Consider the following 14,967-nt stretch of genomic DNA (forward strand, 5'->3'; position numbering starts at 1 on the left):
TTATTACCATGCAACAATTGACGGCTGTAATGGATAACTCCGTAGCAAATATTTTATCCAAAATGCCTGCATATCAGAGAGAGCGCGATTGCTCTGTTTTAAACACTGAAGAGCAGGAGGGCGCTGATGATAATTGTTCTGTCATACCCTCACACCAATCTGAAGGGGCCATGAGGGAGGTTTTGTCAGATGGGGAAATTTCAGATTCAGAAAAAATTTCTCAACAGGCTGAACCTGATGTTGTGACATTTTAAATTTAAATTAGAACATCTCCGCGCACTGCTTAAGGAGGTGTTATCTACTCTGGATGATTGTGACAACTTGGTCATTCCAGAAAAATTATGCAAGATGGACAAGTTCCTAGAGGTTCCGGTGCACCCCAACGCTTTTCCTATACCCAAGCGGGTGGCGGACATAGTGAATAAGGAGTGGGAGAAGCCCGGCATACCTTTTGTTCCCCCTCCTATATTTAAGAAATTATTTCCTATGGTCGACCCCAGAAAGGACTTATGGCAGACAGTCCCTAAGGTCGAGGGGGCAGTTTCTACTCTAAACAAGCGCACTACTATTCCTTTCGAAGATAGTTGTGCTTTCAAAGATCCTATGGATAAAAAATTGGAAGGTTTGCTTAAAAAGATTTTTGTACAGCAAGGTTACCTTCTACAACCCATTTCGTGCATTGTTCCTGTCACTACAGCAGCGTGGTTTTGGTTCGAGGAACTAGAAAAGTCGCTCAGTAGAGAGACTCCATATGAGGAGGTTATGGACAGAGTTCACGCACTTAAGTTGGCTAACTCTTTTATTTTAGATGCCGCTTTGCAATTAGCTAGATTAGCGGCGAAAAATTCAGGGTTTGCAATTGTGGCGCGCAGAGCGCTTTGGCTAAAGTCTTGGTCAGCGGATGTATCATCCAAGACAAAATTGCTTAACATCCCCTTCAAGGGTAAAACTCTCTTTGGACCAGAATTGAAAGAGATTATCTCAGACATCACTGGGGGAAAGGGCCACGCCCTCCCACAAGATAGGCCTTTCAAGGCCAAGAATAAATCTAATTTTCGTTCCTTTCGTAATTTCAGGAACGGACCGGCCTCTAATTCTGCATCCTCTAAGCAAGAGGGTAATGCCTCACAGTCCAAACCAGCCTGGAAACCGATGCAAGGCTGGAACAAGGGTAAGCAGACCAAGAAGCCTGCTACCGCTAACAAAACAGCATGAAGGAGTAGCCCCCGATCCGGGACCGGATCTAGTGGGGGGGCAGACTCTCTCTCTTTGCTCAGGCTTGGGCAAGAGATGTTCAGGATCCCTGGACGCTAGAAATAGTTTCTCAGGGTTATCTTCTGGAATTCAAGGAACTACCCCCAAGGGGAAGGTTCCACATGTCTCACTTATCCTCAAACCAAATAAAGAGACAGGCGTTCTTACATTGTGTAGAAGACCTGCTAAAGATGGGAGTGATACACCCAGTTCCAATGACGGAACAAGGAATGGGATTTTACTCAAATCTGTTCGTAGTTCCCAAAAAAGAGGGAACCTTCAGACCAATTCTGGATTTAAAGATCCTAAACAAATTTCTCAGGGTACCATCGTTCAAAATGGAAACTATTCAAACGATTCTACCCACTATCCAGGAAGGTCAATTTATGACTACCGTGGATCTAAAGGATGCGTACCTACATATTCCTATCCACAAAGAACATCATCAGTTCCTAAGGTTCGCCTTTCTGGACAAACATTACCAGTTTGTGGCCCTCCCATTCGGATTAGCCACTGCTCCAAGGATTTTCACAAAGGTACTCGGGTCCCTTCTAGCGGTTCTAAGACCGAGGGGCATTGCAGTAGTACCATACTTGGACGACATTCTAATACAAGCGTCGTCCCTTTCAAAAGCAAAGGCTCATACAGACATCGTTCTGGCCTTTCTCAGATCTCACGGATGGAAGGTGAACATAGAAAAAAGTTCTGTCTCCGTCAACAAGAGTTCCCTTCCTGGGAACAATAATAGATTCCTTAGAAATGAGGATCTTTCTGACAGATGTCAGAAAGTCAAAACTTCTAAGCGCTTGTCAAGTTCTTCATTCTGTTCCACGTCCTTCCATAGCTCAGTGCATGGAAGTAGTAGGGTTGATGGTTGCAGCAATGGACATAGTTCCTTTTGCGCAAATTCATCTAAGACCATTACAACTGTGCATGCTGAAACAGTGGAATGGGGACTATACAGACTTGTCTCCAGTGATTCAAGTAGATCAGAAGACCAGAGATTCACTCCGTTGGTGGATATCCCTGGACCACCTATCCCAGGGAATGAGCTTCCGCAGACCAGAGTGGGACATTGTCACGACCGACGCCAGTCTAGTGGGCTGGGGTGCGGTCTGGGAATCCCTGAAAGCTCAGGGACTATGGTCTCGGGAAGAGTCTCTTCTCCCGATAAACATTCTGGAACTAAGAGCGATATTCAATGCTCTCAGGGCTTGGCCTCAGCTTGCAAAGGCAAGATTCATAAGATTCCAATCAGACAACATGACGACTGTTGCGTATATCAATCATCAGAGGGGAACAAGGAGTTCCCTGGCGATGAAAGAAGTATCCAAAATAATACAATGGGCGGAGAATTACTCCTGCCATCTATCTGCGATCCACATCCCAGGTGTGGAAAACTGGGAAGCGGATTATCTGAGTCGTCAGACATTCCATCCGGGGGAGTGGGAACTCCATCCGGAGACTTTTGCCCAGTTGACTCAATTATGGGGCATTCCAGACATGGATCTGATGGCGTTTCGTCAGAACTTCAAGGTTCCTTGCTACGGGTCCAGATCCAGGGATCCCAAGGAGACTCTAGTGGATGCACTAGTAGCGCCTTGGACCTTCAACCTAGCTTATGTGTTTCCACCGTTTCCTCTCATTCCCAGGCTGGTAGCCAGGATCAAACAGGAGAGGGTCTCGGTGATCTTGATAGCTCCTGCGTGGCCACGCAGGACTTGGTATGCAGACCTGGTGAATATGTCATCGGTTCCACCATGGAAGCTACCTTTGAGACAGGACCTTCTTGTTCAGGGTCCATTCGAACATCCAAATCTGGTCTCCCTCCAGCTGACGGCTTGGAGATTGAACGCTTGATTCTATCAAAGCGTGGGTTTTCAGATTCGGTGATTGATACTCTGGTTCAGGCCAGAAAACCGGTAACTAGAAAGATTTACCATAAAATATGGAAAAGATATATCTGCTGGTGTGAATCCAAGGGATTCCCTTGGAATAAGGTAAAAATTCCTAAGATTCTTTCCTTTCTGCAAGAAGGTTTGGATAAAGGATTATCTGTGAGTTCTCTAAAGGGACAGATTTCTGCTTTATCTGTCTTACTACACAAACGACTGGCAGCTATGCCAGATGTTCAAGCATTTGTTCAGGCTCTGGTTAGGATCAAGCCTGTTTAGACCTTTGACTCCTCCCTGGAGTTTAAATCTAGTTCTTTCAGTTCTTCAAGGGGTTCCGTTTGAACCTCTACATTCCATAGATATTAAGTTGTTATCTTGGAAAGTTTTGTTTTTGGTTGCTATTTCTTCTGCTAGAAGAGTTTCAGAGTTATCTGCTCTGCAGTGTTCTCCGCCCTATCTGGTGTTCCATGCAGATAAGGTGGTTTTGCGTACTAAGCCTGGTTTCCTTCCAAAGGTTGTTTCTAACAAAAATATTAACCAGGAGATAGTCGTACCTTCTTTGTGTCCGAATCCAGTTTCAAAGAAGGAACGTTTGTTACACAATTTGGACGTAGTCCGTGCTCTAAAATTCTATTTCGAAGCTACAAAAGATTTCAGACAAACATCTTCTCTGTTTGTCGTCTATTCTGGTAAAAGGAGAGGTCAAAAAGCGACTTCTACCTCTTTCCTTTTGGCTTAAAAGCATCATCCGATTGGCTTACGAGACTGCCGGACGGCAGCCTCCTGAAAGAATCACAGCTCACTCCACTAGGGCTGTGGCTTCCACATGGGCCTTCAAGAACGAGGCTTCTGTTGATCAGATATGTAAGGCAGCGACTTGGTCTTCACTGCACACTTTTGCCAAATTTTACAAATTTGATACTTTTGCTTCTTCGGAGGCTATTTTTGGGAGAGGTTTTGCAAGCCGTGGTGCCTTCCGTTTAGGTAACCTGATTTGCTCCCTCCCTTCATCCGTGTCCTAAAGCTTTGGTATTGGTTCCCACAAGTAAGGATGACGCCGTGGACCGGACACACCAATGTTGGAGAAAACAGAATTTATGCTTACCTGATAAATTACTTTCTCCAACGGTGTGTCCGGTCCACGGCCCGCCCTGGTTTTTTAATCAGGTCTGATGAATTATTTTCTCTAACTACAGTCACCACGGTACCATATGGTTTCTCCTATATTTTTCCTCCTGTCCGTCGGTCGAATGACTGGGGTGGGCGGAGCCTAGGAGGGACTATATGGCCAGCTTTGCTGGGACTCTTTGCCATTTCCTGTTGGGGAAGAGATATTCCCACAAGTAAGGATGACGCCGTGGACCGGACACACCGTTGGAGAAAGTAATTTATCAGGTAAGCATAAATTCTGTTTTTTTTCTTCACGCTGCCCTGGTAATTGTTATTTCCTTTCCTGATTCGGATAGAGCGTGCAACTTTTCTAATTTACCCCTATTATCAATTTTTCTTCGTTCTCTTGGTTTATTTGAAAAAGTTGGAATATAAGCTAAGGAGACAGCCTATTTCTTCTATAAGGTACGAGTCCACGGATTCATCCTTTACTTGTGGGATATTATCCTCCTGCTAACAGGAAGTGGCAAAGAGCACCACAGCAGAGCTGTCTATATAGCTGCACCCCCCAGTCATTCTCTTTGCCTACTCTAAGTACTAGGAAGGGTAAAGTGAAAGATGTGATAAATGTTAGTTTTTATTTTCTTCAAGCAAGAGTTTTTTTTATTTTAAATGGTACCGGTGTGTACTATTTACTCTCAGGCAGCAGATGGATGAAGACTTCTGCCTGGAGGCTGATGATCTTAGCATTTGTCACTAAGATCCAGAGCAGTTCCCACAGAATGGCTGAGGGGTACAAGAAACTTCAGTGTGAGGAACGTTTTCATGCTATATAGCAGTGAGGTATGTTAAGTCATTTTTTCTGGAGAGACTGTGGTATTTCAGAAGGGCTGACAGTATCCCCATGAGGGTAAAGGTAAGTAGTAATCCTAAGAGAGATAGAAGGGTATTACTATGCTTGCATAAGGGGCTTATAAAAAAAAATGGTTGACACTGTGTTTTAAATGTATGTGGGCAAACGTTTTGTGCACTGTGAGCACTGTTAACGTTTTTTGGGCAATATCATTTTTTTGGAGACTTTATTCTTGTTAGGGTCTTTGAACCCACATGGCTAGTATGGAACCGCTCTGGTGCGGTTCTTTTAGGCTGACAAAACATTGAGTGAGATGGGCGCGGCCTATTTTCGCGCCTCAGATGCGGAGTTGTATTTACACAGCAAGCTCCAACTCCGGAGGGCCCTTGTGGAAGTGTTGGGCCAAATCAAAGCTTTAACCCCATTTTTTTCCAATCCCTGAAGGCAGGTAGGCGCCACAGCAGGGCTGTGGCGAGGTGCAGGGGGTGTTTTTATCCGGATTTAGGCCTATTAACTATCCGGTTTTCACAATAAAGGGTTAAGTGTTTCTTTTTCTTGTGGGGCAAACTTACCTACATAAATTGAATTTTATATAAAAAATTTGGAAAGATGTGTATTTTAAAGCAGTTTTACAGAACATGTATGCTTTTTTTCTCTTAAAGGCGCAGTACCGTTTTTTTAAGATTTTTTTTCACTAAATAAAGTGTTTTCAAGCTTGTTTGTGGTCATTACTAGCCTGTTCAACATGTCTGACATTGAGGAAAGCCAATGTTCAATGTGTTTAAAAGCCATTGTGGAACCCCCACTTAAAATGTGTCCCTCATGCACTGAAATAAATTGCAAAGAACATATTTTAACTAATAAAAGTATGTCGCAGGATGATTCTCAGTCATAAGGGAATCGGGTTATGCCATCTAATTCTCCCCAAGTGTCACAACCATTAACGCCCGCACAAGCGACGCCAAGTACTTCTAGTGCGTCTAATTCTTTCACCCTGCAAGATATGGCCACAGTTATGAATACTACACTCACAGAGGTTTTATCTAAGCTGCCTGGGTTGCAGGGGAAGTGCAGTAGGTCTGGTGTGAGAGTAAATGCTGAGCCCTCTGACGCTTTATTAGCCATATCCGATGTACTCTCACAATGTTCTGAGTTGGGGGTGAGGGATTTGCTGTCTGAGGGAGAGATTTCTGATTCAGGAAAGATGTTCCCTCAGACAGACTCAGATATGACGGCTTTTAAATTTAAACTAGAACACCTCCGCTTATTGCTCAGGGAGGTTTTAGCGACTCTGGATGATTGTGACCCTATTGTAGTTTCAGTGAAATTGTGTAAAATGGACAGATATCTAGAGGTTCCTTCCTACACTGATGTTTTTCCGGTGCCTAAGAGGATTTCGGACATTGTTACTAAGGAGATAGACCAGGTATTCCGTTCTCTCCCCCTCCTACTTTTAAGAAAATGTTTCCCATATCAGACACCATGCGGGATTCGTGGCAGGTGGTCCCTAAGGTGGAGGGAGCTATTTCTACCCTGGCTAAGCGTACAACTTTACCTATTGAGGACAGTTGTGCTTTCAAAGATCCTATGGATAAAACATTAGAGGGTCTCCTAAAGAAAATATTTATTCATCAGGGTTTTCTTCTGCAACCTATAGCGTGCATTGTTCCTGTAACTACTGCTGCTGCTTTTTGGTTCGAGGTTCTGGAGGAGGCTCTTCAGGTTAAGACCCCATTAGATGATATTCTGGATAGAATTAGTAATCTCAAGTTAGCTAATTCTTTCATTACAGATACCGCTTTTCAACTGGCTAAATTAGTGGCAAAGAATTGAGGTTTTGCCATTTTAGCGCGTTGAGCGTTATGGCTTAAGTCCTGGTCTGCTGATGTCATCAAAATCTAAGCTTTTAGCCATCCCTTTCCAAGGTAAGACCCTATTCGGGCCTGAACTGAAAGAGATCATTTCAGACATCACTGGAGGTGAAGGCCACACCCTTCCTCAGGATAAGACAAATAAGATGAGGACCAAACAAAATAATATTCGTTCCTTTCGAAACTTCAAAGGTGGTCCCTCTACCTCTTTCCCTGCTGCAAAACAAGAGGGGAATTTTGCTCAATCCAAGTCAGTCTGGAGACCTAACCAGACTTGGAACAAAGGTAAACGGGCCAAGAAGCCAGCTGCTGCCACCAAGACAGCATGAAGGGGTAGCCCCCGATCCGGGACCGGATCTAGTAGGGGGCAGACTTTCTCTCTTTGCTCAGGCTTGGGCAAGAGACGTTCAGGACTCCTGGGCTTTAGAAATCGTAACCCAGGGGTATCTTCTAGATTTCAAAGATTCTCCTCCAAGGGGGAGATTCCATCTTTCTCAATTGTCTGTAAACCAGACAAAAAGAGAGGCGTTCTTACGCTGTGTAGAAGACCTATATACCATGGGAGTGATCTGCCCCGTTTTACGAAAACAGAACAGGGGCAGGGGTTTTACTCCAATCTGTTTGTGGTTCCCAAAAAAGAGGGAACCTTCAGACCAATTTTAGATCTCAAGATCCTAAACAAATTCCTCAGAGTCCCATCCTTCAAGATGGAGACCATTCTGACTATTTTGCCAATGATCTAGGAGGGTCAATATATGACCACTGTGGACTTAAAGGATGCGTATCTACACATCCCTATCCACAAAGATCACCAGTTCCTCAGGTTCGCCTTTCTGGACAAGCATTACCAGTTTGTGGCTCTTCCCTTCGGGTTGGCCACAACTCCCAGAATTTTCACAAAGGTGCTAGGGTGCCTTCTGGCGGTTCTAAGGCCGCGGGGCATAGCAGTGGCGCCTTATCTGGACGATATCTTAATTCAGGCGTCAACTTACCAACTAGCCAAATCTCACACGGACATCGTGTTGGCTTTTCTAAGATCTCACGGGTGGAAGGTGAACGTAAAAAAGAGTTCACTTATCCCTCTCACAAGAGTTCCTGGGAACTCTGATAGATTCAGTGGACATGAAAAAATTTTCTGACGGAAGTCAGGAAATCAAAGATTTTAACCACCTGCCAAGCTCTTCATTCCATTCCTCGGCCGTCAGTGGCTCAGTGTATGGAGGTAATCGGACTAATGGTAGCGGCAATGGACATAGTTCCGTTTGCTCGCTTGCATCTCAGACCACTGCAACTATGCATGCTCAAACAGTGGAATGGGGATTATGCAGATTTATCTCCTCAGATAAATCTGGATCAAGAGACCAGACACTTTCTTCTTTGGTGGTTGTCACAGGATCATCTGTCCCAGGGAATGTGTTTCCACAGGCCAGCATGGGTCATAGTGACGACGGACGCTAGCCTATTGGGCTGGGGTGCAGTCTGGAATTCCCTGAAAGCACAGGATGTGTGGACTCAGGAGGAGGCTCTCCTCCCTATAAATATTCTAGAACTGAGAGCGATATTCAATGCGCTTCAGGCGTGGCCTCAGCTGGCTTCGGCCAGATTCATAAGATTCCAGTCGGACAATATCACGACTGTTCCCCCCCAATCATCGGGGGGAACAAAGAGTTCTCTAGCGATGATAGAGGTTACCAAGATAATTCGATGGGCAGACACTCACTCTTGCCATCTATCAGCAATCTATATCCCAGGAGTGGAGAACTGGGAAGCGGATTTTCTAAGTCGTCAGACTTTTCATCCGGGGGAGTGGGAACTCCATCCGGAGGTGTTTGCACAATTGATTCATCAATGGGGTACACCAGAATTGGATCTGATGGCGTCTCGTCAGAACACCAAACTTCCTTGTTATGGGTCCAGATCAAGGGATCCTCAAGCAGTACTGATAGATGCTCTAGCAGTACCCTGGTCGTTCAACCTGACTTATGTGTTTCCACCATTTCCTCTCCTTCCTCATTTGATTGCCAGAATCAAACAGGAGAGAGCTTCGGTGATTTTGATAGCTCCTGCGTGGCCACGCAGGACTTGGTATGCAGACCTGGTGGACATGTCATCTCTTCCACCATGGACTCTGCCACTGAGACAGGACCTTCTGATTCGAGGTCCGTTCCAGCATCCAAATCTAGTTTCTCTGCGGCTGACTGCCTGGAGATTGAACGCTTGATTTTATCCATTTTATTTTATCTCTGAGTCGGTCATAGATACCTTGATTCAGGCTCGAAAGCCTGTCACTAGGAAAATTTATCATAAGATATGGCGTAAATATCTTTATTGGTGCGATTCCAAAGGCTACTCATGGCGTAAGATCAGGATTCCTAGGATTTTGTCTTTTCTCCAAGAAGGATTGGAGAAGGGACTATCGGCTAGTTCCCTAAAGGGACAGATATCTGCTTTTATCAATTTTACAGCACAAGCGTCTGGCAGATGTTCCAGACGTTCAGTCGTTCTGTCAGGCTTTAGTTAGAATCAAGCCTGTGTTTAAACCTGTTGCTCCGCCATGGAGTTTGAATTTAGTTCTTAAAGTTCTTCAAGGGGTTCTGTTTGAACCTATGCATTCCATAGATATTAAGCTTCTATCTTGGAAAGTTCTGTTTTTAGTTGCTATCTCTTCGGCTCAAAGAGTTTCTGAACTATCTGCATTGCAATGCGACTCGCCTTATCTTGTTTTCCATGCTGATAAGATGGTTTTGTGTACCAAACCTGGATTCCTTCCTAAGGTTTTTACTAATAAGAATATTAATCAGGAAATTGTTGTTCCTTCTCTGTGTCCTAATCCTTCCTCTAAGAAGGAGCGTCTGTTGCACAACTTGGACGTGGTTCGTGCTTTGAAGATTTACTTGCAAGCGACCAAAGATTTCCATCAAACATCTTCTTTGTTTGTTGTCTATTCTGGAAAAACGTAGAGGTCAAAAAGCTACGGCTACCTCTCTTTCTTTTTGGCTGAAAAGCATCATCCGTTTGGCATATGAGACTGCTGGACAGCAGCCTCCTGAAAGAATTACAGCTCACTCTACTAGAGCGGTGGCTTCCACATGGGCTTTTAAAAATTATGCTTCTGTTGAACAGATTTGTAAGGCTGCGACTTGGTCTTCGCTTCATACCTTTTCCAAATTTTCCAAATTTGATACTTTTGCTTCTTCGGAGGCTATTTTTGGGAGAAAAGTTCTTCAAGCAGTGGTGCCTTCTGTTTAGCCATCTGTCTTGTCCCTCCCGTTCATCCGTGTCCTGTAGCTTTGGTATTGTATCCCACAAGTAAAGGATGAATCAGTGGACTTGTCGTACCTTATAGAAGAAAAGTAAATTTATGCTTACCTGATAAATTAATTTCTTCTATGGTACGACGAGTCCACGGCCCGCCCTGTAATTTTAAGACAGATTATATTTTTTGATTTTAAACTTCAGTCACCTCTGCACCTTTTAGTTTCTCCTTTTTCTTCCTGTACCTTCGGTCGAATGACTGGGGGGTGGAGCTAAGGGAGGAGCTATATAGACAGCTCTGCTGTGGTGCTCTTTGCCACTTCCTGTTAGCAGGAGGATAATATCCCACAAGTAAAGGATGAATCCGTGGACTTGTCGTATCATAGAAGAAATTAATTTATCAGTTAAGCATAAATTTAGTTTTTTGTATTTCAGCACCATGGCTAGCGCTTGTGATTGGTGGCTGCATTTAGAATTACAATAAGAAAGTGCAACTCAGGTTCTCAACCAAAAATGGGCTGCTTTTCAAATAAAGATTCCAAGAGAGCGAATATAATTTGATAATAGGAGTAAATTAGAAAATTGCTTATAATTGCATGCTCTATCTGAATCATGAAAGAAACAAAATTGGGGTTACTATTCCTTTAAGTTGCTAATGTAAAAAAACATAATCTCTGTAATATTGTTTTCAGAGTATTTTTTGATTTCTTATTGTTTGTTTTTATGTTCCAGTAAGAAGACTCCTTTTATGTGAAGAACTTGAACGTTCATCATGTGGAAGTGTCCTGTTTCATGGCTATTTACCTCCGCCAGGTAATATTTGCTGCAGTTTGTTTGCATAATTCTAGATACGCTTATCTAACTATTTTTGTCTTATGGGATGGAAGCTTTAAAACTTTTTTTTTTTTTTTTTTTTAAATCAACAGTAGTTGAGATGGTATTATAAAATGATAAATCATGTGTGTAGTATCAAAAAAGGTAAAGCACTCCTGGCAAAAGTTTTATCAAGGCCCAGTCCGCCTGTGGTGCCCAGGGTGCGCTCCAAAGGATCATACAGCCGCAAAAGAAGTTGGCACTCACTGGGTCTTTTTCGTCAAAATAAAAAATTTTTTATTCGTGACGTTTCGGGGTCGCCCCCGTTTTCAAACAAACATACAATAAAGAATAGTGTATTTATCCAGTTTTTTTTTTTTTTTTTTTTTTTTTTTTTTTTCATAATTTTTATTTATTATCACAAAAAGGGAGATTAACAATGTACAGATTAGATTAAATAAAAAAGAAAAAATACATCTCATTAAACTTCATATTTTAAACACATATATAAACACTCTTCAAATCGAAAAGAGAAAAAGATTAGATAAAAAATTTGTTAACCTTCCTCTCAGTGTTTATCTCATTAATTTTGTCTCAAACTGTGAAGGCGGGGAAATAATAAAAAAAACAAATAAAACAAAACGAAACAAGAAAAAAAAAAAAAAAAAAAAAAAAAAAAAAAAAGTCCCTCTCTCTTTCCTCCCCCTTCCCTTTTCCTCTCTCTATCCTTTCTCAAATATCACCCCCTTTGTGGATTCCCCTCTCCTTTGGTCAAAGGAGTGGGACATTAGCAAGTGGCCTGGTGGATATTGAACCAAGACAAAAACAACGACCACAACAACAACAACAACAAACAAACAAACAAACAAACAAAAAAAAAAGAAAAGAGGGAAAGGATTGTCCCCCCTGTGTCTATTAAATCATCCTACTATCGCCTTATCTTCCTAATGAACTAAATTTAATACCAATCTGCGGGGAAAATATTAGATAATAATAACGATTCAAAATATTCGGTCCTGCGAAACGTATAAATCAGAGAAAATTGTATATTTAATGGATAGTTTAAAATAACCTTAAGCCATTTTAAGAAGAAAGCTTTCGTTTTTCTCTTGTTCAACGGGGATATAGTTATTTTCTCAAAAACTATCTGGGAATATATGTGATTTGTGAAGACTGCAAATGCGGGTGCCTGCTTACTTTTCCATTCTTTTAATATCAGATTACGACCAAGTGCGATAGCTGTGTTTATACAATTTAAATTTGTTTGCTTATTGTCTACTGTCCGGAAAAAGAAGATATCTCTGGCAGTCAGTTTAACTTTATTCTCTGAGTTTTTATTTATCCAAAATTCTACCCTTCCCCAGAACTGTAAAATTTTTGGATACAGCCATAGGCAGTGAATTAAGTCTGCTTTTAGGTTATTGCATTTTGGGCAATTGTTATTAGACTGGGAGTTCCATTTGGAGATTCTCCAAGGGGTCAGGTAGGTGTTGTTAAGTAACTTTAAATGTGTCTCCTTCCAGGATGTGGGAATAATGGCGTTTTTAACCCATTTGAAGGATAGGGTGAATGTTTCTGACGAAATATCTCCATAGTGAATGTGCCATTTCTCTATCAAATTATTAATTAGTAATTGACCCTGTTTAGCCAACATAATTTTATATAGTAGTGCTATACTATGATTACCAGCTTTGTATCCTACTATATATGGTTTAATTTGCTCCCATCTGCAAGAGTTTGCGCCAGATTTCTTAATTCCCGCCACAAAATGTCTCAGCTGAAGATATGCGTAAAAATTCCTATTAGGTAAATTGAATTCCATGGCTATATCTGAGAAAGATCTCATTTGGAGTAAAGGATTTAAACATTGATGAACATGAGTCAGACCTTGTTGTGTCCATCTGTCATATACCTCGTAGGTTAGACCTGGAGAAAATTGAGGGTTGCCTTGAATTAAAAGGTATGGAGTAAATTCAAAGTTAATACCTAGCATTACATTAATTTTCTGCCATGCTTCAATTGAATTATATATCAGCTTCATCATTTTAATCTTATTAGGTAGTTGTCTTATTGGGCAGTGGAGTAAAGCTGATAATGCATAAGGAGCGCACAGATCCTTCTCTAAAGAAAAAGGAGAAAAATAGTTGGCTTCAGTTAACCAATCAATGGCAAAGCGGGCTAAGTTTGCAATGTTATATTTTTGGATATCTGGGAAGGATAAACCCCCATCTTCAGGTCTGGGAGTTAGTTTTTGAATAGATAATAGATGTCTCTTATTATTCCAGATAAAGTTAGCGCAATCTTTATAAAATCTTTTGATGTCTTTACTCCGAATGGGCAAAGCAATATTTTGCATGATATACATTAACTGTGGGAATAAGATAGTTTTGATAATCATTACCTTTGCAGAAAGGGAAATGGGGAATACCTTCCACTGTTTCAGTTTTTCTGTGGCTTTCCTAAAAAAGGGGAGATAGTTTAACCTATACCATTGGTTGGGGTCAGCATGTATATTAATCCCAAGGTATTGAATACTAGGAGATTCCTGAAAAGAATGTTTCTGTATACTGTTTTTGCTTTTGTGTATCCAGATTATTTCAGATTTACTGATATTAATTTTGTAGCCCGAGAAGGTACTAAATATTCCGATACCGTTTAAGACCTTAGGTATGCTTTCCTGAGAATTTTTGATAAACAAAAGGAGGTCATCAGCATAAAGAGATAATACTAGTTTTTGTTCTCCTAATTTAATACCCTGAATTTCTTTACGCAGATAGATTGCCAAAGGTTCTATTGATAGATTAAATAATAGCGGAGAAAGAGGGCAACCCTGTCGAGTCCCTCTATATAGAGTGAAATAAGGCGACTGACTACCATTTATTAATAGAGAAGATCTTGGCTGGTCATACAAATTTTTGATAAATTGTAAGAAGTGACCGGAAAACCCAAATTTAATCAAGACAGAGAATAGGTGTTCCCAGACTATGGCCTCAAACGCCTTTTCAGCGTCAATAGTTATTAGTGCAAAATCTGAGTTGATTGTCTTTTTTGTATGTAATTTGTTCCGAAGGTGTTCTAATAACAGCAGGACCTTCCGGGTATTTTTAGTCGCTGATCTGCCTGTCATGAAGCCAGTTTGGTCTGGGTGGATAATAGGATCAAGGCATACCTTGAGGCGATTAGAGATTATATACGTCAATAGCTTAAAATCTGTATTAAGAAGTGAAATAGGTCTATAAGACTTGGGGTCTAAAGGGTCTTTGCCTTTTTTTAAGATCAGAGATACTATAGAGTCAGAAAAATATTTAGATATAGATTGCGCCGACATAAAATAACTATTAAATAATTGGAGTAAGACGTCTACCAATTCTGATTTTAATATTTTATACATCTCAGATGGAATCTGATCAGGACCTGGAGCCTTATTACATTGTACATGATGTATAGCTTCAATTAATTCCTTTTTAGTTATGGCTTTGTTTAAGATAGTGAGTGACTCTGCAGGTACTTGAGGTAACAATATCTTTTGCCAAAAAGCCTCTTTATTTGCTAAATTAACCTCTTGAGGGGAGTAGAGTTCTTTATAATATTCTATGAATACTTTTTGAATATTATCTGGATCTGTAACCCTATTTGTACCATCACTGACGGCTTCTATTGTATTCCCTTTTTTCCTTGCTTTATCTAATCTCGTAAGAAATTTGGCTGATTTCCCATACTGGCCTTTATATTTGGCGCTTAACTTAGCCTCTTCTGATAGCGTTTTCTCCCTAAAAAAGATGTCCCTTTCTATTTTAGCTTTCCTATAATTTTCTTTAGTGATTTTAGAGGGAGCGTTGATGTATTTACGGTAGGAATTCTGTACTTGCCTAGATAACTGGACTTCTTTATGGAGTAGTTTTTTTTTCCTAGTAAC

At 41.4% G+C, this 14,967-nt stretch overlaps 1 protein-coding gene across 1 annotated transcript in view; it reads left to right on the top strand.

The window, feature by feature from the left end:
* Nucleotides 1–14,967, top strand: part of KCTD3 (potassium channel tetramerization domain containing 3) — a 237,441-nt gene that overhangs the window by 37,577 nt on the left and 184,897 nt on the right. Inside the window, 1 exon segment of the mRNA XM_053712496.1 lies at nucleotides 10,971–11,051. Within this exon segment, the coding sequence (XP_053568471.1) occupies nucleotides 10,971–11,051 (81 nt within the window).

This window comes from Bombina bombina, chromosome 4, assembly GCF_027579735.1.
Source record: "Bombina bombina isolate aBomBom1 chromosome 4, aBomBom1.pri, whole genome shotgun sequence".
In the NCBI taxonomy this organism is placed as follows: Eukaryota; Metazoa; Chordata; class Amphibia; order Anura; family Bombinatoridae; genus Bombina; species Bombina bombina.